Source organism: Neolamprologus brichardi, chromosome 13 (assembly GCF_056152115.1).
Source record: "Neolamprologus brichardi isolate AB-2024 chromosome 13, ASM5615211v1, whole genome shotgun sequence".
Lineage (NCBI taxonomy): Eukaryota > Metazoa > Chordata > Actinopteri > Cichliformes > Cichlidae > Neolamprologus > Neolamprologus brichardi.
Genome location: NC_142116.1, coordinates 4,872,136 through 4,897,483, shown reverse-complemented (window position 1 = coordinate 4,897,483; position 25,348 = coordinate 4,872,136). Strand labels below are relative to the sequence as shown.

The following is a 25,348-nucleotide window of genomic DNA, read 5'->3' as shown; positions in this document are numbered from 1 at the left end:
ATAATCTCCCTGTAGCAATCGAGCAACAGTTGTCCTAAAATCATCCCTAAAGTATTTAAGTTGAAATACTCAATATGCAGAATGGAACATTTGTGAACTGTATTTTATTATTGGATCATAATTGCTGAATTTTTTTTAATCTCACAGCTCGATATGAATTTATTATTTAGCTTAATTAAGCTTTGACAGTAGTGATACAGTATAATATATGGCCATTTTATTGTGTACATCTTGCTAGTACTGTGTTGGACGCCTTTTTGCCTTAAGAACTGCCTTAATTCTTCATGTCGCAGATTAAAAAAGGGTTCTGCGAGCATACTTCAGATATTTTTGGTCCATGTTAACAGGATAGCATAACATACTTGCTGGAGATTTGTCGGCTGCACATTCACGATGAGACACTCCTGCTATACCAGATCCCAGAAGTGCTCTATCATTGAAATCTGGTAACTGTGGAGGCCATCTGAGCACAGTTAAGAAATCATATAAGATGATATGACACATTTCCCTGTAGGAAGCAGCCATCAGAAGATGGGTACTCTGGTCACAAAAGGATGGACATGGTCAGCAACAGTAGTCAAGTCAGCTGCGAAGCTTACATGATGCTAAATTGATACTAAGGTGTCCAAAGAGTGCCAAGAAAATATCCCCACACCATGACACTACCGCCGGCCTGAATAATGTTGTTTATACCACATTGTGACTATCTGAATGTTGCATCAGAATCAGTTTTACAATCTTGTCTTTTCCAGTTTTGATCAGCAGTAACTGTATCCTCAGTTTGTATTCTTAGCTGAGGAACGTAGCACACCGTGTGGTTTTCTGCTGATTCTTCTGCTTCAAGGTCCAACATGTTGTGCACTGAGTGGTGCTGTTCTACAACTCGGTTGTGTTTATTTGAGTTACTGTTGCCTTCAGCTCCAAGCAGTCTTGCTATTCTGCGCTGGCATGAACAAGACCTTTTCACGCAAAGCTCGCTGGATATTTTGTCTTTTTGTACCACTCTCTATAAACCTGAGGTATTTGTGCAGGAAACTCCCAGTAGATCATCGGTCTCTAAACTAACTCTATTCTGATTTTCACTTTGAAGGTCACCAGCAGGTTGTCTTCACATTTTTTCAAATCTAAATACACCAAGGTGCTGCCATTTGACTGGATAATTAGATATTTGCATTGATGAGCAGTTTTCCAATGAAGTGGCAGTATAAGAAGGTTTATGTTTTAAAGTCCACAAAATAAAGAGTAAAGTTTTTAAATAAAACAGCACAATGCTGGCATAAAGAAATAACAGGTTAGAGGCAGATCATCACCTTCAGTAATTACTTGATTAACTCTAATAATTAAATTCCTCAACAGGTGCTATCCATGCTCATCACAGGTGTTGGGCACCATTAGATTACTAGGGGTCAACCCACACTTCTCCTAATTTTTTAGTTTTTAGTTTTAAGTTTAGTTTCAACCTTGCGCCAGTTAGTTGCACTTCCGCTTCCTTCCAGCAGATGGTGCCATTGACTCACAACTGACGCTCCACTCTCGACGTCGAAGAAGAGCTGCAGCCTCTCAGCAACCAGCAGAGACGTCTCTCTCTCCTCTCTCCTCTCCTCTGCTCAGCTCTCCTCTTCTCCATCCACTGCGGAACATCGGCCTGTTTTCTTCCCGTCCCTCCTCCAGCGGCAGACACCCAGCTCGTCATGGACAACTCCGGGAAAGAGAAGGAGGCCATGCAGCTGATGGCTGAAGCCGACAAGAAGGTCAAAGCGTCCGGATCCTTCCTCGGAGGGATGTTCGGGTAAAGGATGCTCTGATTCTCTGCCTCTGTTTACCAGCTCGTCGTGGTGGTGGTGGGGAGGGGAGGGGGCTCTCTGCACACAGGGCCCATCTTCTCCACGGACAGACCGCTTTATTATGTCTATATTAGGCCTGTGATATACAAATAACGCGCCTGACGCTCAGAAGCGAACGGCACATGAGCCTGCATTGCACGCTTTTGTATTTTATCGTCACCCTTTAATTTATTCCTTATAAATCCCACCAGGTGCGCCTAACTTTCACTATGACATTGTGTCCCTTTTTTTTAACGTTTATAAACGAATCATGGAGTCGGCTTCATGCCAGAAACACTGGCTGGCACCGCAGATTGTGCATCTTGGCAAATGTAAATGTGGCACATCTCTGGATGGTGCTGATGCTGAGGATGCTGGAGGTGAGCGAGTTTGGATGAAGCGTGAGGCCGAGGCAAAGATGCAGGGAGGCGGGGAGAGCAGCGCAGGCAGGCCGGTGGTGATGCGGTGTTTGCGGGGGATGGTTTTCTTTTTGGTTTTTTATTTGCTTCGTGTGTGTGTGTGTGTGTGTGTGTGTGTGGGAATGGGAGTGAGTTCGCTTATTTCACGCGTGTGGGAGGGGCGGATGTTTAGCCATCATTTTTGATATGATGTAACCATTGATAACAAACAGCCGGTTTGCTTGAGGCAACTTATTAACTGAGGGCTCTTTGTGTAATAAAGAAAAAAAAATAGAAAAACATGTATTCTGTGCAAAGCAGATCTCTCCAAATTCAAACCAGCCCGATGGTCTCTGAGATTAGTCTCTCCAAATCTGACTGTTTACTATCTCAATCTGATAAATTTGGGTCAGATGATTGCAGCCAGCTTCAACTCAAACAGACATGTAAAAGGTTGGTATAAGGAAACACTGTGAACATGTGCATTTACCCTAATTATCTTTAAGGTTTAGATGCTAAAATCAATTAATCTGCATGTCCTGAGTGTCTGTTAGTCAGTTTTATAAAGTTATACATAAAGTGATATTTACGAATTTATCGTTATTTAAGAAATAAGAAAAGAAAAATAATGCAGGCTAATATAACTAACACAAACTGGTAACTTAAAAGAGAAATCATCTGAGTTGTTTTGAACAGGATCCCTGAAAAACCTTTCTTACTACACAACAGAGACGGATAATAATTTTATTTGTTTGGGGGTTTTTTTGTTTTATGTTTTTTCAATTAATGGACTACTCTGAATATTTCAATTTTTGGTCCATTCAACTGACAGCTTGCATATTTAGAGATATAACATGGGGTTTTATGATTTTATGATTTATGATCAGCCATTTTTTTAAGGAACATCTAATTAACTAAAATCAAACATAAGATTAAGCAAGTAATATGAACCTAGAAGCCATTAAAGTAGATCACACGACAATAAGTGAGCTGGCCAACAAAGCAGAACTGGTTATGGTAAATAACCATGAAAGAATAAGGAGGAGTAGCCACGATCAGACACTAAATCCCATATAGTCTTTTATGGTAAATGTTTATGGTTAATACCAGAGTACCAAGTCTGGCATACAGTATCAGAAAATACAGTTATATTATAGGTCCTAAATCTTTGTTTATATATTAGGGCTGCCACGATTAGTCGACTAGTCACGATTACGTCGACTATCAAAATCGTAGACAACTGATTTAATAGTCAACACGTCGTTTGAAGCTTTGTAAGATCACAAAAGACGCAGGAATAAGTAGTAGGATTTAAGAGTGTAATAACAGACTGAAACAGAAGATGGCAGCACTGCATGTACAAGGATGTCAGCTGCCGTTAAACCCCGAAGAAGAAGAAGCAGCGTCCAAGAATTCATAGCGCAGCCCAGCTCAGTTTACAACAATGGCGGCAGCTAGTTAGTTTTAATATTACTCTTATTATTCTTTCTGGGTCACAAAATAAACGTTTAACATATTTTCAGGCGAGAATGTAGCTGTGTAAACCTCAAATATCTGCTCAGTTTATCAAGACACCACATATTTTCAAAAGCGCTCCGACGTTTTCGGAGACGTCTGTTACCCACTAGCTCGATAGCTAGCCCGGAGCAAGGCTCACTAGAGCCCGTGAGAACACCGGACTCCAGCAAATCGTTTTCAAACCCACCGCTGTCTTTCGCTACTCAGGTTAAATATATATAAGTCACTTAGATAGCTTAAAAATATTATTGTTTGGCTTTTTTTGGTATTTTATTTGTTCCTGAGTAAATCAGTTTGGCTGAGATTAAAGTTATAGTTTTTACACAGCTGAATAAATGTCAAGCAGACAACTGATTATCAGAAGTGTGAGATGCTCGAGAATATACTCCAGTGTCCAGCAAGGAGTTTATTAAACTTCACCGAAACAATCTGCAAATTTCATTAAATTTAATAAACTATCATCTTGTCTTTATTTTTAGCACATACCTTAAACACTTAAAGCTGTAAGCTAATGATAGTTATATAAGAGCAGATGCTGCTGGTGCAATAAGCTGTAGGTTTTACGTCCAATGGATGCATGATCTGATTAGTTGACTATCAAAATAATCGTTTGTGGCAGCCCTATTATATATGCATATTTATAAAAGAATAGGTAGGTAGATAGATAGATAGTCATTGTGACGCAGTTTTAATAATTTTACTTCTAACTCTACAACAGTTGTGTCCACACCTCATTGGACTATAAACTGAGCCAAAGCTCTTCTAAAGGCACTTTTTCGGGCAACTATTTTGAAGCATTATCATAATTAACTTTAATTTTATTGACCACTAGGACATTAAAAACTGCATGTCAGAGATCAAAGTTTTCTCACCTCTCCCGAAATAAGGTTTTAAAATGTGTGTTTTTTTCTGACACCATCTTTACTTTTAAAAAAGCTTCCCATAGTTTCTGTTTCAGGATACTTTGAGTGTCATGTACCTCTCTAATAGTGTCTCTGATTGAGTTTGATTTGTCATGTAGTAACGGTTAAACCCATCAGTCCTTTTTGAACCTAACAGTTTTTGAGTCATTAAAATGAAGAAACCATATAAAAATGTGAGCAATTTCTAGATAGTTAATGCACGAACACTTCAGACACATACAGATTGCTTCATTTCAAATTCATTTTGGTATTGTACAGTGACAAAATGTCCAAAATTACATTGCTGACAAAAAACTGAGGACTTGACACAGAGCTACTTATTTGGTGTCCTAGAATTGAGAACTAGGTCACTCAATAAGCTATACCATGATTATTTGATGAGTTTCTCCCCTGCGTTGAAAGATGAGACGAGTTAAGCTGTGGCTGTTTTGTGACCAGAGGTAGGTTGTAGATTTGTGATGCCATATCATATCATATTGATATATAATTTAAAAGCTGCATTTATTTTCCTACAGAAAGGTGCAGATGCTGTTGCTGAACAAAGCCCCTTCTTTTTTTCATGATTTAGAGCTACTTGCCTTTTATTTGAAATCTTTTATGAAAGATTTTCTTCAAGACTCTTGTATAAATATTGAGGGAAGCCACGAAATGCCAAATGCTGAACAAAATCTACAGTTTTTATTTATCATTAAGCTTGAGAAGGATCCTTGTTGGGTTTTAACTTTGTCTGTTTGTTGTGGTTCGCACGCAAAGAACACCGTGCAATATCGCTGTCATTTTTGCTCCCTAACACTGTTTTCCACATTTGTTTTTACAGAAAATAAATCATTGAGTTGTTTTTTTAAGATAAAAATGTGTGCAATATTGAGGAAATGGTCCTTCTCATATTTAAATCACATTTAACAGATTACATTTCTCATTGCAAGAGAAATACGCATCTTTTATCCATATCTAATCAGCAAATCAGCAGCCTGCCTCTCTCGTTTTTTTGGCTGCTTGGTTTATTGTCCTCCTTTTTTTCTAGATGCAAACCAGTCCTCTGTCCTGAGGAGTGTGACGTAAATACTTTGTGACCTAATTCAGGCTTCATGTAGTAAAACCAGAAAGAAATATGATGCACAGATGAGCACGGTTATCAAACAGGAACGAAAAATATAGTTTGAGTTGTGCAGCAAGTATCTGTGTGCACAGCAATATAATATGCAAGAGAAAAATGATTTGATTTGAGACTTGAGAGTGTGTCAGCTGGAGGCGTTTCTGTCCTCTCAGCACGTATGTCCTTAAACTGGAAGAGCTGTAGTAATAACTTGTAGTGTTGAAGTAAATTTACATTAAAAAAATAACATTTATGTCAGGTTCAAAAATGAGGTTGATGAAAACAATTTAAAAAAATTATACATTTTGTTTGACTTTGCTTTTTATGTGCATCCTTGTTGTGTGTTTTAGGGGGAACCATAAGGTGGAGGACGCCTGCGAAATGTACGCCAGAGCAGCCAACATGTTTAAGATGGCAAAGAACTGGAGTGGTGGGTGACACACACTTATCTACACACACACAAACACACAATCTACACACAAGTACATGCGTCACATTCGTTAGACAGTAAAAAAAAAATGCTTTACAAAAAAAAGATGAACTCCCACACAAACACCCACATGCAGACACGCACATGTATCTGAATGCTTTTACCCTCTGCTTTTTAGTAGCATATGAATGATTCAACAGCCTGTAGAAAACATCATGTTACCACATGCAGCAATGAGATCTTCAAACATGGACTGATCAGTGAGATTTTGTCTGCAGGAGCCACCCTGTGCTCTACATATGCCAGATGTGCCAATAATAGCTCACGCTGTGCAGAATTTAGCTGTTCGGATGTGTGTTTTGATGCAGCCTGATGTGTGTCCGTCCACACAGTCAGTCGTGAGCGTGGTCGTGTAATGCATGTGTGTGTGTGTGTGTAGCTGCTGGGAACGCGTTCTGTCAGGCCGCTCGGCTCCACATGCAGCTTCAGAACAAACTGGATTCTGCCACCAGCTTCGTCGATGCAGGAAACGCCTACAAGAAGGCCGACCCACAGGGTGAGTGCTTCTGTCACACAGACACACACATCTGGCTGAGTGACCTCTACAAACGTACATTTAGGCCGTGCATGATGTCTCCTTTTAGTGTTGCACCACAGATTTACACATTTGCCTAAGAACAGGACGATGGTTGGTTGCTGAGAGGAGACACAGGTCTGTTTGGGGCTGTGTCGAAAAGGTCTGCTGACATAAAACATGACTTTTGTTATGTAAGAACAACATCGTGGTGCACCCATGTTTGGCTAGAAGCTACTTGGTTGATATGCAGATAATTGCCTTGATTTTAATCAGACCAAACTCACTCCTCTGAGATGAGCCGAGTGAGATTCAATTTTAATAGGTGCTGTTGACGTTCAGGAGATAAAACCATCCATTTATGTCAGCCCGGAGATAAAATCAGTGTGTTGTTGTTGTTTTTGTTCAAGGACTCTTATCATTTACCTCCTGATGCTTACTCTGTTATCTGGCTTTATTCAGATTTCTGTACTTCAAACCTGTCGCTTTAACAAGTGGAGAAGGGAGGAGCAACAGAACAGGCACTAGAATTAAACTGACCATCTAAACTGTCCTCCTCTAGCCACAATTATACCCAAATTCGACAATTTTCTTGGATTTCTTCACCCTTTATTCACAAAGTGCAACGTAAAGTAAAATGTTTAATGAGAAGTATCCAAATGTGCCTCAAGTTGCTTTATGTTTGTGAGGTAAAGACCCTACAGTAATACAGAGAAAACCCTAACAATCACATGACCCCCTATGAGCAAACACTTGGTGACAGTGGGGAGGAAAAACTCCCTTTTAGAGGGAAGAAAGTTCCAGTAGAACCAGGCTTAGGCAGACGGGACTGAATCTGGGTGTGTCAGAGCTTTAATCTACGTTCATTATGCTGATTTTCTTAAGCTGGTTGTAGAATATGTGGTGTAAATGCTGTTAAAATGTTCTGTGTAGTTTTCATGATGTAGATGACTGATTTATAATAAGTTACATAATTTCATGAATATATATAGTTTGTGTTGAAATGTCTTTATTTGAAATGTACATGTGTAAAGTGTAAGAGCTAGTGTCTCATGAGAATACCCCTAACGAGAGTACACGAGACTTTGCATGGACTGCGAGGGAGCAGATGTCTCTCATGAAGCGATTTTAAGCTAAAAGTTTGCTAAAAGAAAAGGCAATACAAGGACTTAAGGACCTCTTTTCAGGACAAGCAGCCAACGAGGTATTTGTCATTTGAGAAATGTTTTTTATTTGTGTTTGGACTTAATATGTGTACTGTAAAGTTGCTAATTGGTTTGTACTGTTCGCTCGTAACCAGTTCTCACGGCGTACTGGCGTAATGGCGTATCAGCGTACTGGTGATGGTGAAGCTGAGGAGAGAAGCCCCAAGTAATAAACGCCCGTTTCAAAGAACCGACCTGTGTCTGTGTTGTCGTGAAGAGAGCTACATGTGGTAATCAGCGTTTGTGCTGGAAACCAACATTTGATTAGATTAGAAAAGCATTGTATAAATGTCGGTGCTCTGTTGTTGTGCAGAAAAAACTTTCCACATCCCGTCAGAGGAGTGAGTTTGGAGTTTTAGAGAAGGTTGAAAGTGCATCATTGTAATGGAAAGACATTACAGTGACATTACAACAAGATATGCTTGTTTTTATAATCAGTGGAATCCATAATGGTAGTTAGATTAAAATTGGATTAGCTGAGCTGCCCTAACTCTGTTTACCGTCTTTATCCATTTTTTTTTTATTTGTTCTTGTTTGTGGCTTTACACGTTTAAAGCTTCTCTAAACATTGGGCAGCAAATTCTGCTGTTTAAACATATCACAGGGTCCATTTAAACCAGCCTGGCTCCATAAAAACATTCATTCAACACTTTTTAAAGTAGTAAAAAGAAGATTTTAAAGAGTTTAAAGAAACAGGAAAAACAGGAGCCTGTGAACACTGGAGCTGACTGGGCTCTACAATGGAGCTCAATGAGGCAGGATGCATAAAATGTCTTGACAATTTAACCAAAAGAATAGTGTTTGCTGTGTTTAGGTAAAGAAAAACACATGTAAAAACTGGTTAAACAGTTACTATTTGACAGCACTGGTTCATTTCTTTGCCTCTATGTAAAATGTTCAAAGCAGGAAAGTCCTGTTTCTGGTGGAGCTGCTTCCCATTCCCCCCAAAATGCAGTAACAGTTTTAGCAAATTGCAACAGTTTTAACTGAGATATTAAAGAGGTTAAAGCAGACCCCACAGATGTGCTAAACGAATGTGCTGTGTTTACACTTCCTCAGTTTCCTCAGAACAACTACAAAAAAGTGTAAAGCTACGTGGTGACAGGGGAAGCCTCTGCATCACTGCATTTCACCGACAGGTTCGGGCCCAGCGGTGGGATTGTTGGAAGATTAAAATGGGTCCCTGGTTTGCTCGAGGAAAATTAATATCTGGGTTGTGTTGTGACAGACTTCCTGCTTCCTGGTGATGAGCTTAATAAAATACAGCGGGTTATCAGGTTAACAGTCACATAGGGAGGAAACTGAAATTGGAGATTATTAATTTGACTTCGGGCGTTCAGCACACTTTCCATCTTCTTTGTATTTATAAAAGCCCTCCTTACCCTCTCATCTGTCTCTTTCCAGAGGCTATCAACTGTTTAAATCAGGCCATTGACATCTACACTGACATGGTAAGACCTCTGCCAGCCATTACATCTCACTCTCTGACAATGATCTCAGTCTTTCCTTTGATTAATGTCCTGTACTGCCTCTTCTATCTATGTGTGTGTGTGTGTGTGCTGACTACAGGGTCGGTTTACCATTGCAGCCAAACATCACATCACTATAGCAGAGATTTATGAGTCAGAGCTGGTGGACATTGAGAAGGTAAAGTGGGGAGTAAAAGGACTTCCTCCGTTTCTTTGGGATGCAAAGATTTTGGATCTATGTGCGACGCTCTGAATGTCCTCGTCTGTGTGTTTTCAGGCCATTGCCCACTACGAGCAGGCAGCAGACTACTACAAGGGAGAGGAATCTAACAGGTAAACGAGCTATTTAGCTAAAAGCTAAATAACTATATAGTATATACATAATGGGGCAATTTAAAAACCAGATATAAGAGCAAAACATTTACGATTATTGGATGTTGCTGAGCTGTGACTCGGCATTGAAAATGGCCACTAGAGATTTGTCTCGCATCTTTCAATCTTAGACACATTTTTCATGAACTCAAGTCAATTTTAAACATATTTGAGAAACTAAACAATTCACAAATTATTTTTTTATTTGAAGTAAAATCAAGTTGTGATTTAAAGCTGATCTGAGGACAGTAAATGATCGAGTACACAGAAACAGCAGAAAGTCTCTGTGTGGGTATGATTACACAAATCTTCTGACTTGGTAGATCACAATTACTGGAATTTTTGACATAATAATGGGTTAAAAACAACACATTACCATTTGCAGGTTGATAAATTAGAATATTAATAAAAAAAAAACAGTTCTAATAAACAATTATTTCTATTACTAAAAGTAGAAAGACTATTTTTGTCAGGTTACTCAAATGGATTCAGGCGCAGACCAGGAATCCTTTGCAAAGCAGTGATTTTATTTACAGTAAACACCAACTGCAAATATGTACAGCTTGCAGGGGTTGGGGGGGGCAGGGGGACCAGGGCTCCAGGGTCCGTGGGAAAGGGAGAGATCCACACACACGTCACACTCTTCGGAATTCCACTCTCTTCTGTAGGCGCTCGCGCTTCTAAGCACTTTGCCACTCAAACGCTCTCAGGTCCCTTGGGTTTACAGGGACGGGTCCAGGAAGATCTATTCACACAGAGGACTCGGTTATAAACAGACAGACAAATACACAGGTTCAGATCAGAAATTGCCAGCCAGACTAACATAGATTACTCAACGATCCAGTGACAAGTAGCACAGAACCGCCATCTTAAATAGTGCCCAGGATTGCAGGAGATGAGCAGCAGGTGTTGTGGTTAGAGACAGGTGCGTGGGCCAGAGGCAGGAGCCTGTGATGAGCTCTGCCCAGACTGAGGAGAGAGAGCGAAAGACAGAGAGCATAAAACAACAAAAAAACATGTTGCCTAGCACAGAGGCTGTATCCCAATTCAGGGTCTGCAGCCTTAAAGGCCGCATTTTAAGTCCGATTACGTCACCGCGACGCGACGAAGGCTGTCCCAATTCGAAGGCTGCTCGAAATGCGGCCCTCAAATGCGTCCTTCATTTCCCTGAATTTTAAGGACGTGGCGGTGTAGACTTCGTGGCCCAACATATCCCAGAATGCATAGCGCAGCGGTGGGTGTGGGTAATTTTGCCGCAAAAAACGGCGGATGAGGGGCGGCCGAAGAGTAAACTTTAAGTAAGTACTGAATATTATGTTACTTATTTATGTGCAAATGTTTAATAACGAAGAACATGAAAACATTACTGTTGGCCACATGTCGGCAAAGTTATGTGACATTAGTGACGTTTGTACTAACTTGGTTTTAAAGCCTTTACTTTAAAATATACGCCGTTCAATAGCTGAGCTTAATCAGAGAATGATCAAAGCTCATGTAGAAACAAACAAACAAATGAACAAAAGATTTTCTCCTTCATTTCTGTCAAACAAAGCTGTATGAAACGTTTCCAGCTGTTAGTATCATGGTTGCTAGGCAACCTGGGCAGCGCAACGGAGGCTACACCGTCCCATTTCACAAGCCTCGCACTTCCGGCCTTAGCGGTCTTTAAGTACGCGGCCTTTGAGGATCGTTGAGGCTGCGTACTTTAAGCCTGCAGACCCTGAATTGGGATACAGCCCGAGCCAGCCAGCGAGACACGGGGACCATGACAGTTTCTGTCTTCTCTGCCCCTGTTTGTTGTTTCCTGGAGTTGCTCTCTCTTAAACTAACTGTGGATGTTAATGCTGTCTTTATACATTTTTTTTGCAGACCTATTGTGTTCAACTACTAAATTTACCCCATATTCATCAGCACACTTATGAAACTAGTTTATCATTTTGTGAAAACTTGGAAGGAACCAACCAGAGTATGATTACAGACAACTGAACAAAGGACAAAGGAAAACATAAGAGTTTACACAGAGGGTTAATCTGGAAGTGGGGTTGCTGATTTTATTGCTTATTTGGTATTTATGTGTCTTATTTCTTTTGATTTGGCGAAAATTGTGTTTCTTGGAGTTTGACGGACCACACTTTAGTCTGATTAGTGAGAAAAAACTGAGAACCTGATCTGTGATTAAAATATAATCAGTGGTTATAGCCCTTAGGGGAAAATGTATAACTATACATGTATTAATGTGACTGTGATATTGTTGACACTGGTGGAGTGTTTCATGCTAAAGGTGCCACTCGTACTATGATGAAGTGGTCATTGAGTGATGCTCACTCAGCCAAGCCTGATGGTCTTTACAGCTGGATAATACGCTTTGTATACAGTCTGTGGGTAAAAAACTGTCAGTCATCTGTAGGAAGATTCAGTATGAAAGAAACAGCAGATATCAAAGTAAAATTTCTTGTTTGTGTCTTTTCAGCTCAGCTAACAAATGTCTTCTGAAGGTCGGACACTACAGCGCTCAGCTGGAGCAGTACCAGAAAGCGATTGAAATCTATGAGCAGGTGACAACTGATTGTTATACCCATTTTGCTTTTATAAATGCAATAATGTTAAGTTATTATTGTATTTGAAAAGAACCCTTTTTTATAATGTTTCATCCCATTTCAAAATTTATTACTAATAGGGGTGGGGGAAAATCGATACTGTGTAGTATCGTGATATTTTGTTTGCTAATAATGTATCGATACAGGGACAGCAGAAATTGATATTTTGTTACAAAAAAGGTTTTTGTGCTCTGACTTCAGAGCATGTTGATCCTTTTTCTGAGCAAGAATCCTGACATTCCTTCACTGTCCAAATGTGTTTAACTTGTTTTTGGCAGCAATAAACATGACAGTTTACTTATTTTAATTTAAGACATGTTTTATTTTAATTAAGTTTAAAACTTTTTTATTTAATGTAAAATTATATTTTGTTTTAATTTACTTTCAAATTCTTCAGTTGCTGAAGGGTCTGCATAGTTTTCATAAATTGCATAGTTCAGAATAGCTATAATTGTACTAGATGGTTGATTCAGTTAAGTTGGACTAGACTGTAATACAAACCGTTCAGTTTGTCAACAATAAAACTGAAATGAGAGAAAGACTGAGTGTGAGACTTTGATATTAGATAAAATGAATATTGATAAAGTTTACCTTTATGGACAGAATCTGAATATCGCAAAATATTTTAAAAAATTGCAATAATATCGTATCGTGCGGTAAGTATTGTGATAATATCGTATCGTGGGATGTATGGTGATTCCCACCTCTAGTTACTAATAGTAACAAAAGAGAGCATAAGTGACCAAAAATGTAAAAATGTATCAAGTTAAAGAGAGGGTTCTAAAAACTGGTTGTTTATGACATTTGCCCACTTTGGTTAATGTTTGTGCCTCCGTGTGTGTTTTAGGTTGCAATGAGCACCATGGACAATCCCCTACTCAAGTACAACGCAAAAGAGTATTTCTTTAAGGCATCGCTCTGTCATTTCATTGTGGATGAGCTCAATGCCAAGGTAACACAACAAACAACAACTATAGGCAGCCACTGAGTCCGCACAGACACATGCACACTGAATCTGATGTATTTGTGGGTCGGGTTTCATGCTTAATTGTTGCAGAAATCAGTTTACACGTACCCTTAGCACTAACGCCCGTGTGTTTCAGTTGGCCATCGAGAAGTATGAAGAGATGTTTCCAGCCTTCTCAGACTCCAGAGAGCTCAAACTGTTAAAGGTTAATTACCTTTTCTTGTTTTTTTTTTTCAACGTAACTTTCTAAGTTTGCATAAATATTTTATTAAAGGTTTTAACGGTTTATAAAATCTGTTACGCTGTGAAAGAATAATTTTATGGAAAATAATATAAACTCTCTTTACAACAAGCAGACAATGATTTATGAAAGAAATTCCTGGAAAATTTAAACGTAATTTTTTATTTTTAACCTCTGCAAAGGTTTGGACTAAACTTTGTTTACTAGTGGATGCATTGAAATGTTTTCAAGTATTTGTTGTATATTTTTGTAGCTCTCCATCTTTGACTTACGTGATTAAATAGAAATTGCACTGACTTGGTGCACCATCTTGTGGTTCAAACTGGCATTACACAAAGGTACAGCCCAGCCTTACTCCAACTTCAGTTGATATGTCTTCAGATATCGCACCTTTAGTTAAGTTTAGACACTGAAATCGAACATGTAGATTTCTTTCAATATTATTTAATGTAAATAGTCATAAGAACATTATGATGTGAAGGAAAGCCCACAGAATATGATCATTAAAAACACTGCTGCTACTAATCAGAGCTTAATTGTGCCATTTGTGTGTTTTTTTTTCCCCATGAACATTCGCCTCTTCGCCACTCCTCTGTGCAACAGAAACTGCTAGAAGCCCACGAGGAGCAGAACAGCGAGGCGTTCACGGAGGCCGTGAAGGAGTTTGATTCTGTGTCTCGCCTGGACCAGTGGCTGACCACGATGTTGCTACGCATCAAGAAAACCATCCAGGGGGACGCTGGGGACCTGAAATAGACACACTTAGAAGAGGGGAGAGAACAAAGGGGGGGGAATAGGGAAAGGGGGCATTGAAGAGAGAAGGAAGATGAGAGTGGAGGGGATTAAATGATGGGACAAGAGACAGGCATGTATCTTAATGGATGTGTAAAAGTAGAATAAAGTAAAGGTAGAAAGATGAAAGAGGGTGGGAGGTGAAGGAGTTTACAGTTGTACATATCAGTCTGCATGTGACCTGCCCCCCAATGAGCTAAGCATCACCTTTAAATCACCTTAAGATCACCCCGTGTCTCCCGGTCCTGCAGTATTGCTCTCGTAACACTGGACAGAATTGTACTTAAAAAGTAAGAGTGGAAAGAAAACGTGTGTGTGTGCGTGTGTGTGTGTGTGAAAGAGAAAGAGTGTGTGTCCACACCAGAAAGGTAAATGATGGGAAAGTTTGCAGCTTACATGAGATTTAAGGAAATATGATATTAAAAAAAATATTGAGAAATATTATTTATGAGATTTCTGATATTTATTGTCAATACTGAACATATGTATTGTTTATTATGGTGCTCAGTGTTATGACTTGTCTTACTATTTTAGGTATTAGCCCCTCAGCTCTCTCTCCTTCTCCTTTCTCCTTTACTTCTTCTCTTCCTCCTCCTCTGTCTCACTGTCCTCTCCGCATCCCCACACCCTGTCAAATCGGTGAACTCACCCATTGTGATTGGTTTGTGTTCAGGCCAGTGGTGGTTCGGCACAGTGAGCCACCAGTGCTGACTCCTGTCACTGCCTTGTTTTGTGCATGTCTACTGTCATGTTGTTGTAAGTGTTTTCCGTGTTGTGCTAATGTGTGAAGAACATACATGTAGCCTGGTATCATTCGTGTGAAATCGGTAAATATGTACTTCAGAGACCGAGTTGAATAAAAACATCAGCGCTCCAAGTATCTGGGTGTTTATTTAGAATATGGAAACAGACCACAGGCCAGAAGACGAGAACACTGAGAAAGTAGAATATCTCATGAAAATAAATATAAATAAAGGAAAATAAATACACTACATTCACTTTAATAACATAACCGAGACGCATTCCTAAATAGAGCTGGTGTCTCTGTGGTAGGTATTGCTGCAGTTACAGATTTTGGAAGCTAGGATCTGAAATGGATTTTAGTCATAGGTGAGAGTGAGTCAATCAGGTTTCTCCCAAAGGCAGGTGGATACACCAAGATGAATTTTGCAACACTCAGCACAGCTCAACAAGGAATGGTGAGGAGGTTCATATTTAGCTTTTGTGCTCAGAGAATATTTGTTTCATGTATATATGCAGAACAGGAAAAGGAACTGCCATAGAAGACCAAGCTTTTACATGTGATGTGCTGTTGACTGATAGAGGAAATGCCTGAAGCCAAGAAGTTGCTTTAAAAAGGCCTGCTTAAAGGACAGCACAGAAATCAGATCATGGCAGCAGAAGAAGAGGCCATAAGTACTGCTTCCAAAGAGGCATGAGTCTACCATACATGACAGGACCCAAGTTGCAGACTGAGCAAAGGTGCCCTGCAGACTATCAAACACATGTTGCCAGACTGTAAGATGCAAACTGAGACCGCATGCACTGAGAGGCACAACCAAGTGGTGAGGAACATCTGTGCCTTTGTGACTATGGGAGACACCACCACACGTGACTGACAACAACAGAGGTAAGGTCCTGTGGGACTTTGAGTTCCAGACAGACTGCTTGCTGTCTGGAACAGCAAGCAGCTCTGTATTTATTCATCCACTCACCTAGTCAGCAGGACACTGCATCAGACCTTGTGTCTCAGCTGTACTCTGCTGACCATCCTGCACATTTCTTTTGATTGCCTGATAACCTTGAATGACATAATGGCATATGCTAGTCTTGTCAGAATGACAGATGCCATCTGGTGTTGGTGTTTTAAAGTTAAAATGGTTAAAACCCTTCCTTAATAGTAGATCATTATTTTTGGTTTAACAAACCTGATTTGTTTTTTTTATTTCAAAATTTAGGAGGAATAGACTTTTTTTTATTATGATTTGAATTCAAGAACTTACATATCAATGGTTCCTATATATTCGAAACTGGTTGAGAAACATATTTTTACGCTACACATAACACCAATATGGAATAATAGATATGCTCTCATTAAATGAAAATGTGTATACACAGAGGATGTGTTTTCCAACGGTGTTTTTTAAAATGAATTATTTTTCATACAAGTAATTTATGTTTAAATGTTCAGATGTATCTAATGTTATTTTTTTTAACATGTATTAATGCTATGGTGTGTGCTTTTCATAGACTTGTCTGTTTAATCAAGTTCCGAAGGAGGGGGGCGGGGTAGGAGGGGTAAAGGAAACCGTCATCGATTTTCGTCATTACTCGTCGACCACATTACCCACAATTCAGTTGGTGGACCCGTTCTGAGTTTCCGGTATGGTGCATGTCGCCTTTTCCCTCGCAGCGCTTGTTCTGTAGTTGGATTTTTGTTTTGTTTGAATCTTAAGCTACAAAACACCACAACTGGATAAGAATCACTTATAGCATTTCACTGAAGGAGGAGATACAACGAAGCCGCCAAGATGCCGCGAATTATGATTAAAGGAGGCGTCTGGCGCAACACTGAGGTACGTGTTTACATGGCTAGCTTGGTTAGCATGATGCTAACCTCCGAAAGCAAACCTATGGTCTCGAGTTAGCATGAAGCTAGCTACTCGCTTAACGAATTTATCCCGTGTGACAATTTAAGTTCATTTAAATTATCACCAGCTGTGTTTAAGACTTTATTTCGTGCTTGTGTTGAGTTGCATGAACGCAGCTTTTTAATTTGCACTTAAACATATATGTTTACAGTTAGCGAATATTTGGCAGTCTAGATGGCCAAAATAATAAACCACAAGACTTCATAAGTTTATAAGTGAGCAAAAGATAGGGGATAATATAATTGTATTTCAGCACTGGGGTGAAAATTAATCAGCCCACTGCGGATTGAGGATAAACTTTTTTGACATGTTTAGTCTTTATAAATCATTTGTCATTCAGTACATCCATTTAATTTATGGACGTCTGTTCCTTTTTAATTTTTTTTATTCAGGATGAGATCCTCAAGGCAGCTGTAATGAAATATGGGAAAAACCAGTGGTCCCGTATCGCCTCCCTGCTGCACCGAAAGTCTGCCAAACAGTGTAAAGCCCGATGGTGAGTTTTGAGTCAGAGATGTGTCAAAAACATGAGATTAATTAAACATCTACATGCATTGATGGTTGTTTCTTCTCTCTGTGATTTGTTTTAGCTTTCAAACTCTCTTTATGAAGAGTGAAATAAAGACCTTCTCCTCTGGCTTTGTTTCTGTCTGTAGGTACGAGTGGTTGGACCCCAGTATCAAGAAAACAGAATGGTCCAGAGAAGAGGAGGAGAAGCTGCTTCACTTGGCCAAGCTGATGCCCACCCAGTGGAGGACCATTGCTCCTATTATAGGAAGGACTGCTGCTCAGTGTCTGGAACACTACGAATACCTGCTGTATGTTTATCTCTAAGGACACATTTATTCACTATGATTTGTAATTCTGTGGCTTTTCACCTTGTATGTCCAGGAGCATTCATTGTTGCTAATCATTGCTGATTTGTAATTGAGATGTATTTTGTGTTTTATTCAGGGACAAAGCAGCTCAAAGAGACAATGAGGAGGAAGTGGGAGATGACCCCAGAAAGTTGAAACCAGGAGAAATTGATCCCAATCCTGAAACAAAACCTGCCAGACCTGATCCTGTGGATATGGATGAAGGTACAAAAACACACTGTCAGATGCTGTCCGATTTATTTGAGCCAACAAAAGAATATATCCCGATGTTAAGAATGGATTTGCTTCCTAGTTATCTTGTACATTTTTATATTTAATTATTTAAAAAAAAATCCTTTCTACTTTGTACTTTCAGTCGAGTCATGTGAGAGTTTAATCATAACACAGTCATATGTGGTAACTAACTAATGTGTTTTGTGTGTGTGTCTGTCTGTCTTCATCGGTCTTTAGATGAGTTGGAGATGCTTTCAGAGGCCAGGGCTCGTTTGGCCAACACCCAGGGCAAGAAAGCCAAGAGGAAGGCCAGAGAGAAACAGCTGGAGGAAGCCAGGTTCAGCTAATTTAATGTTTTTACAATTGCTCTAAAACAAGCTGTCTTAGAAGTCCATAACTGGACCTCTTACAGAGCAGTTGACATGTAATAATAAAATGATCATATTTGACTATTTTTTTCTCCGATGTCATACTGTAGACGGCTGGCTGCTCTGCAGAAACGCAGAGAGCTGAGAGCAGCAGGAATCGATGTTCAGAAGAAGAGAAAGAAGAAGAGAGGAGTAGACTATAATGCTGAAATCCCTTTTGAAAAGAAACCTGCATCGGTAACCACAGCTTTATGTGTTGTATACTTAAAATAACCCACAACATCAGCAGTGAGATTAACTTAATCTTACAGTACTAATTCTTGTCTTTTGTTAACTTTAAGGGTTTCTATGACACCAGCATGGAGCAGTATGATGCTCAGGAGCCTAATTTCAAGAGGCTCAGACAGCAGCACCTGGATGGGGAATTACGCAAGTTAGTATAACTTTAAACTACTGGTGTTTTTCTGTATGCTAACATGGCTCCTTGTTTATGTCACTGGAATATTTTCCTTGCTTCTTTGCTTCTCCCAGTGAAGACGTGAGAATGTCACGCTATTGTTATATAATATAAATAATAAGGATCAAAATGTGTTCCACATTTTTTTGTCTTCATCCATTCATAAGCCCTATTGTGTTTTTTATAGTGAGACTGAAGAGAGGGAGAGGAAGAAAGATAAACAAAAGATAAAGAAGAAGAAGGAGAGTGACTTGCCGTCTGCCATCCTGCAGACCAGCGGAGTGGCTGAGTTTACCAAAAAACGTTCCAAACTAGTGTTACCCGCACCACAGGTAACCACTTTTTTAAAAATTATTATTATTACTTCTTGATTTTATATATATCAATATAATGTACTTGTTATATTGATAACAGGTAGTACATTCAGTTTTTTAATTCGCCGTTCTTCACAGATCAGTGATGCCGAGTTGGAGGAAGTTGTCAAATTGGGTGTCGCCAGTGAGGTCGCCCGTCAAGCTGCCGAGGAGAGTGAAAGCGCTAACTCCGCCTCCTCCACCCTCCTCTCAGAATACAGTGTCACCAATACCATGGCAACAGGCCTACGGACCCCACGAACCCCTGCTGCTCAGGACAGAATCATGCAGGTAATAAAGACACTCAAAAGCAAAATGTCTCACACATGTTTTGTTTAATCTCATATGGGTGATTTCTGCATATCTGTGATATTTTATATTAATTGATCCATGTAATTACAGAGATGCTAAGCTAAGTTGTCCCTCATGAATAAAGAATAAAGTCAGTCAAAATTAGAGAGCCAATGTGAAATCACAGTCCTGTCTGCACATTTGAATATCATACAGGTTACATCAGAAAAATACCTTATAGTCTGCTGTTTGATCAGTTATTGCCAATCCAGATAATAATAAACTTAAGTTAGTAGAGACAGGATAGTGCTTAAAAACGCATGTACCGTATTTCCCGGACTACAAAGCGCACCCGAATATTAGCCGCACGAGCTAAAATCAGGGGAAAATCCTGTTTTGTGCATACATTAGCCGCACCTGACTAAAAGCTGCAGGTGTTTCAATGTTGACTTATCATATGTAAGAGAATATGCACAAAGCAAATTGTCAGGAAAGAGACGGCTGTTTGGAGACACACCCCTTTTATTAATATTTTGAAAAACAAGTTATGGGGACATATTTGCATAACTTTTTAGGTATATGTACAAGTAGCGGTAATTACAAGTACCAAACATGTACTGTGCTTCATAAATGAGTAACAAATGTAGTACATAACAATAACCTACAGCACACCAGAAAAATAGATTCGGACTACCTTTTAGGCTCAGGTGCAGTGACACGGCTTTAACAAGAAGAAAAGTCAGTCATTCACCACCAACTTTCTCTTCTTCCTGCGCACTAAATCCACCAAAGTCATCTTCTCCAGTGTCGGATACGAACAGGCTCAGGATGGCTTCGTCATCCACTCTCAGCTTCTCTCCTTCGTTGTCACTTTCGAACACCCTCAGAAGGGCCGTGGCGGTGTCTTCATCATGCAGCAGTTCAGCCCTTCGAAATCCGTTGGTGATCGTGGATGTTTTCACTCTTTTCCACGCTGTCAGATTCCACCGGTGGAGTTGGGCATAACTTGCTTTTTGCAAGTTTATCGCCGCTCATCATCCACGCCTCCCACTGAACGCGTAGCGCTACTTTGAAGTTTGTTTTTCGCGCTACTTGTACGGCACTATGTTGCCTGGCGGATGGACATGTGACCAACATACCACTCTTGAACCCCGATACTGTGTATCTGATCACATGCCCTTCCGCCAGGCAACGTAGTGCCGTACAACAGCGGAACAAACAAAACAAATCCTCTTGCAATATCACAAAAATCATGGACAATCCATAGAAAAGCCGCACCTGACTAAAAGCCGCAGGGTTCAAAGCTTGTGCAAAAAGTAGCGGCTTATAGCCCGACAATTACGGTACATATTGTGTGTTGATCACTTGGCCAACAATCTGTTTGCATCATTTATGTATTTGCATTTATGTATACATTAAGGAGTATCGTTGTCAGTAAAAATGTAACTTTACAAAGTTGATACTAATTTCCTGCTTCTAAATTCAGATGAAAGAGGTAATTGTACTCGGCCCTAAAAATCTAGAAATATGGTGGGTGACCAGATTCTTACTCTGGATGGCACAGCAACACTGTGAGGAACCTTGAAGTCATTTTTTACCAGGAAATGTCCTTCAATGCACATATTACACAAATATGTAGGACTGCTTTCTTCCACTTGCCTAATGTGTTTAAATTTAGAAATGTCCTGTCTCAGAGTGACGCTGAATAACTAGTTCATGCATTTATTACTTCCAGGCTGGACGACTGTGATTCATTATTATCAGGATGTCCTAAAAACTCCCTGAAAAGCCTTCAGTTAATCCAAAATGCTGCAGCAAAAGCACTGACTAGAAAGAGAGAGCATGTTTCTCCTATACTAATGTTAAATTAAATTAAATTGAAATTATACTAAATTCCTTTCTTTTTGTTTTTTAGTATTTATCTGTAAATTAATTTGTACCATCTGTGTGTGTGTGTGTGTGTGTATTTTCAGGAAGCTCAGAACCTGATGGCTCTGACTAACATCGACACCCCTCTGAAGGGAGGCCTCAACACCCCGCTGCATGAGAGCGACTTCAGTGGAGTGACGCCTCAGCGCCAACAGATACAAACGCCCAACACTGTTCTCAGTACACCATTCAGGTAAGAAACCTTTAATCCGTCACATAGCATAAGGTTTACACTCTGTCACGTAAATAGTTCTGAATTCTGCATCAAGTTAAGATGTAATAAACACAAAAGTGTCCTTTGTCAAGGCTCTAACAAAAAACCAGATGCTATTATCCTTTTACATTTTGTAAACAGTGTGAACAAAGAATCTTAAAGACACATGTGTTACTATTTAGTACTCAAGCCTCAAATGCTGTGTCAGATTTGTTGAGCTGCATTTGTTGAATGTGTGGTGAATTATTCCATGTCACAACTCAACCATTTTCACCAAAGAGAAAGGATTTCCTAGACTTGTTCCTATACAGTTTACTAATTTCAATAATTTTGTGTATTTCAACTACAACAGAACTCCTGGTCCAGGTCAGGGGTCAGATGGCATGACACCTCAAGTCGGAGGTGCGATGACTCCACGTGTGGGAGGGACTCCAGGTTTAACTCCCGGCCGTACACCACTGAGAGACAAACTGAATATTAACACAGAGGAACAACTGGCTGACCCTGCATATGCTAAACACACGGTAAAATAAAAAACACACTAATACATATGTGTGAATGCACAACAAACAGATTTGTAATGATCGGTTAAGAATCTGTGTAACGTGCCACAAATCCTGAATGTTGCAGAAAAGTTCCAAGTTTTCTGTTTTTGTGTCTTGAATAAAAATTAAATACAATGAAAAAAATCACAACTTTAAACAATTAGTTTTATGTTTTGGCAGCAGATGCACAGTTTGTGTGTTAAGAAAAAAAAACACACCACAGAATGAATCTGCTGTTCTTCTCTTCACAGCAAAGGGAAAGCTTGCAGCACCTGCGACAGGGTCTGATGTCACTTCCTGTCCCTAAGAACGACTTTGAGATCGTTCTTCCTGAAAATGCTGAGAAAGAACTCGAAGAAACTGAGACTGAGACGGGATTCATAGAAGACTCTGCAGATGTAGAAGCACGCAAGCAGGTGTGTGTACACACACACACACACACACACACACACACGCGTAGTTTGAATAAGATATATCCAACGGTTCACTTTATGCCATTTTCCAGGCCCAACGAGACGCTGAAAGAGAGAAGGAGTTGAAATTGCGGCACACTGCTGTTCAGAGGAGTCTCCCCAGACCTACTGAGGTAAAATCACAACATTAAAATAATTTAAATAAAATGCAGGAAAATGTGTATTTGAATATAATCACCAAATCTTTCAGAAATCAAAGCGATCAAAGAAAAAACGAATTTCGTCTACTTTAGCTGGCATTAAATGGATCCAGTTGTGCTTATGATCCTCCGTGTCTGCAGGTAAACGAGTCTGTTCTCCGTCCCACCTCCATGGAGCCACTCTCTGACCTCCAGCAGGCCGAAGAGCTCATCAAACAGGAAATGATCACCATGCTGCATTTTGACTGCTTGCATCACCCTTCAGCCAACGCTGCCAATCAGCTGCAGCGCGGCAAAATCCGAGGCCCCACGTCTACGTCTAACAACGCATCACATATTGCTTACCTGGAAAAAACCTCCTACAAGCCAATTAACACAGAGGAGATGGAACAGGTAACCCGGCAGCACTGATGTCTCTGCTTTAAAAAGTCCCTTACACTGTTTACTCTCAGTAATTCTGTTTACCTGTGTGTCAACAAACAGGCAAAGTTAGTCCTGGCAGGAGAAATGGAGGTGGTGAAGGGAGGTATGGGCCACGGTGACCTCAGCATGGAGGCTTACAGCCAGGTGTGGGAGGAATGCTACGGACAGGTGAGCACCCATGGACCCAAAATGAGAAGTCAGAGAAGCATAAATAGGTGTAGAGATTTGTTACCACCTTTTGGTCAGTGTATTTGTCATATTTCTAAATTAGAAGCTTCTAGTGTGTAGAAATACACATGGATGGAGTAGAGTGTAGTGCACTAACCCAACTAGTTATTACGCACCCAGTCTGCCTTTGATGGCACACAGCTGAGGTCTCGATCAATCATTCTCCCCAAGCTTAAGTGTTTTGTAGTGAGTTTCCTGAGGTGTGCAAGTCCAAAGTGATCTAAAACACTAGTCTGGGCCTTGTGTGTTTTTCACCCCCATCTCCCCACTGGAATAATATGCATTTCAGCAAATTGGAGTAATAACAATTTTCTCATGCTGTACTTGAGCAGTCCATGCTCTACTAAAGTAACACCCTCACCTAAACCAAAGGACGAATATACAGCAGTGAGGATGCATCTAAAGCAGAAGGCTTGCTGTGTGCCACCTTTATACACTTCTTTACGGCATGTGGGGAAACTGTTGTACTCGTGATCTCACGATATTGGTACCAATTAAATTTTTTTGTCTGTTGTTGAAACTTAATATTATCTGCGTCTGCACAGGTGCTGTATCTGCCTACTCAGAACAGGTACACCAGAGCAAACCTGGCATCAAAGAAAGACCGTATTGAAAGCCTGGAGAAAAAGCTGGATGTGAGAATGCACACAAAAAAAATCTCTCAAACTTGACTCTTTCATCTTTTTGAGCTCTGGTCTAAACACTGACATCTCTGTATTTGTGGGCCTTATAGGTGAACCGTGGTCACATGACAGCGGAGGCCAGGAGAGCAGCTAAACTGGAGAAGAAACTGAAAATCCTGCTCGGAGGATTTCAGTCCAGAGCACTGGGTCTCCTGAAGCAGCACAGCGAACTCTGGGAACAGGTACTGAACACATTTGCATTGGACTGACAGGTTGTGTTGTCACAGGCTGTAAATTATTATGGCGCCTGAAACGGTGTGCAAGTCAGTGTCATAGTTTCTATAACAATCGTGTTATTCATAATGTGTCCACCAGGTGGAGCAGGCAGCCACAGAGCTCCAGACCTTCACTCAACTGAAGAAACAAGAAGATACGGCCATTCCCAGGCGCCAAGAGGTAAGACATTACACACACACAAACCTGTGTATCACAGTGTCTCCTCTGCTTTTGTTCCATTGGTCACACAAAATTAGTAACTTTAAGTCTTTGAATGTTAGAAATTAAATCACAGACCACTTAGAGCACTGCACGCCCACCCAAATAAAAAGTGGGGTTAAAATGATCCAGTTTAAAAGCAGCGTGTAACTGAGGTTATTAAAAAAAGGTAGTTAACACATCTCGCTGGTGTTTAAAAGTCTTCAACTTGTGTTTCAGGCTCTGCGGGAGGACGTGGAGAGGCAGATGGAGAGAGAGAAAGAACTTCAGCAGAGATACGGAGAGCTGCTGATGGAGAGGGAGTCGCTGCTCAACAGTGCTCAGAAATACTGAGCAAACTCATCACAGAGACATCGACGTCGAACTGACCGCTGCCGCGAGTGTTGAACCTTTTAATTTTTCCGCAGCAAATCCTACAGATAAGCCCTCCTCCATGTGCTCATGTTGTTAAGATGTCACAGGCTGAGTTTTCAGCATGCTCAGTGGTCCTTTGTGTTTCTGTATTAGTGACCAATAAAGTTTCTTTTCAACATAACTTAGTATCACTGGGTATTTGCCTGAGGTAGATTTTTATCAAGTGCAGCAAACAGTAAAGTTTAATGTATTTTAAGAAAACTACCTTGGGTCTGTAAAAATCAATAAACCATGAATCTGACACCGGC

The 25,348-nt window shown here is 40.1% G+C and overlaps 2 protein-coding genes across 2 annotated transcripts; both read left to right on the top strand.

Moving 5' to 3' along the window:
- Positions 1-1,536: 1,536 nt before the first annotated feature.
- napba (N-ethylmaleimide-sensitive factor attachment protein, beta a) lies at positions 1,537-15,282 on the top strand. The gene is made up of 10 exons (XM_087850012.1): positions 1,537-1,789; positions 6,109-6,188; positions 6,628-6,744; positions 9,372-9,418; positions 9,537-9,614; positions 9,714-9,769; positions 12,279-12,363; positions 13,253-13,357; positions 13,509-13,577; positions 14,217-15,282. The coding sequence occupies exons 1-10, from the start codon at positions 1,692-1,694 to the stop codon at positions 14,367-14,369; spliced, it is 888 nt and encodes a 295-aa protein (XP_087706138.1). The 5' UTR covers positions 1,537-1,691; the 3' UTR covers positions 14,370-15,282.
- A 1,476-nt stretch (positions 15,283-16,758) lies between these two features.
- cdc5l (CDC5 cell division cycle 5-like (S. pombe)) lies at positions 16,759-25,341 on the top strand. The gene is made up of 19 exons (XM_087850007.1): positions 16,759-16,981; positions 17,449-17,552; positions 17,713-17,874; positions 18,011-18,138; positions 18,385-18,484; positions 18,626-18,752; positions 18,857-18,948; positions 19,160-19,304; positions 19,425-19,616; positions 21,590-21,738; positions 22,112-22,283; positions 22,556-22,720; positions 22,810-22,890; positions 23,059-23,310; positions 23,401-23,508; positions 24,114-24,203; positions 24,302-24,433; positions 24,567-24,647; positions 24,906-25,341. Exons 1-19 carry the CDS (start codon positions 16,937-16,939, stop codon positions 25,017-25,019), a joined length of 2,439 nt encoding a protein of 812 aa, XP_087706133.1. The 5' UTR covers positions 16,759-16,936; the 3' UTR covers positions 25,020-25,341.
- The last annotated feature ends 7 nt before the right edge of the window (positions 25,342-25,348 follow it).

Coding starts and splice junctions, on each gene's coding strand:
- napba (XM_087850012.1), top strand. CDS start 1,692: ATGGACAACTCCGGGAAAGAGAAGGAGGCCATGCAGCTGATGGCTGAA. Junction 6,189..6,627: donor GATGGCAAAGAACTGGAGTG/GTGGGTGACACA, acceptor GTGTGTGTGTAG/CTGCTGGGAACGCGTTCTGT. Junction 9,419..9,536: donor TTGACATCTACACTGACATG/GTAAGACCTCTG, acceptor TGCTGACTACAG/GGTCGGTTTACCATTGCAGC.
- cdc5l (XM_087850007.1), top strand. CDS start 16,937: ATGCCGCGAATTATGATTAAAGGAGGCGTCTGGCGCAACACTGAG. Junction 17,553..17,712: donor AAACAGTGTAAAGCCCGATG/GTGAGTTTTGAG, acceptor TTCTGTCTGTAG/GTACGAGTGGTTGGACCCCA. Junction 22,891..23,058: donor GTCTCCCCAGACCTACTGAG/GTAAAATCACAA, acceptor CCGTGTCTGCAG/GTAAACGAGTCTGTTCTCCG.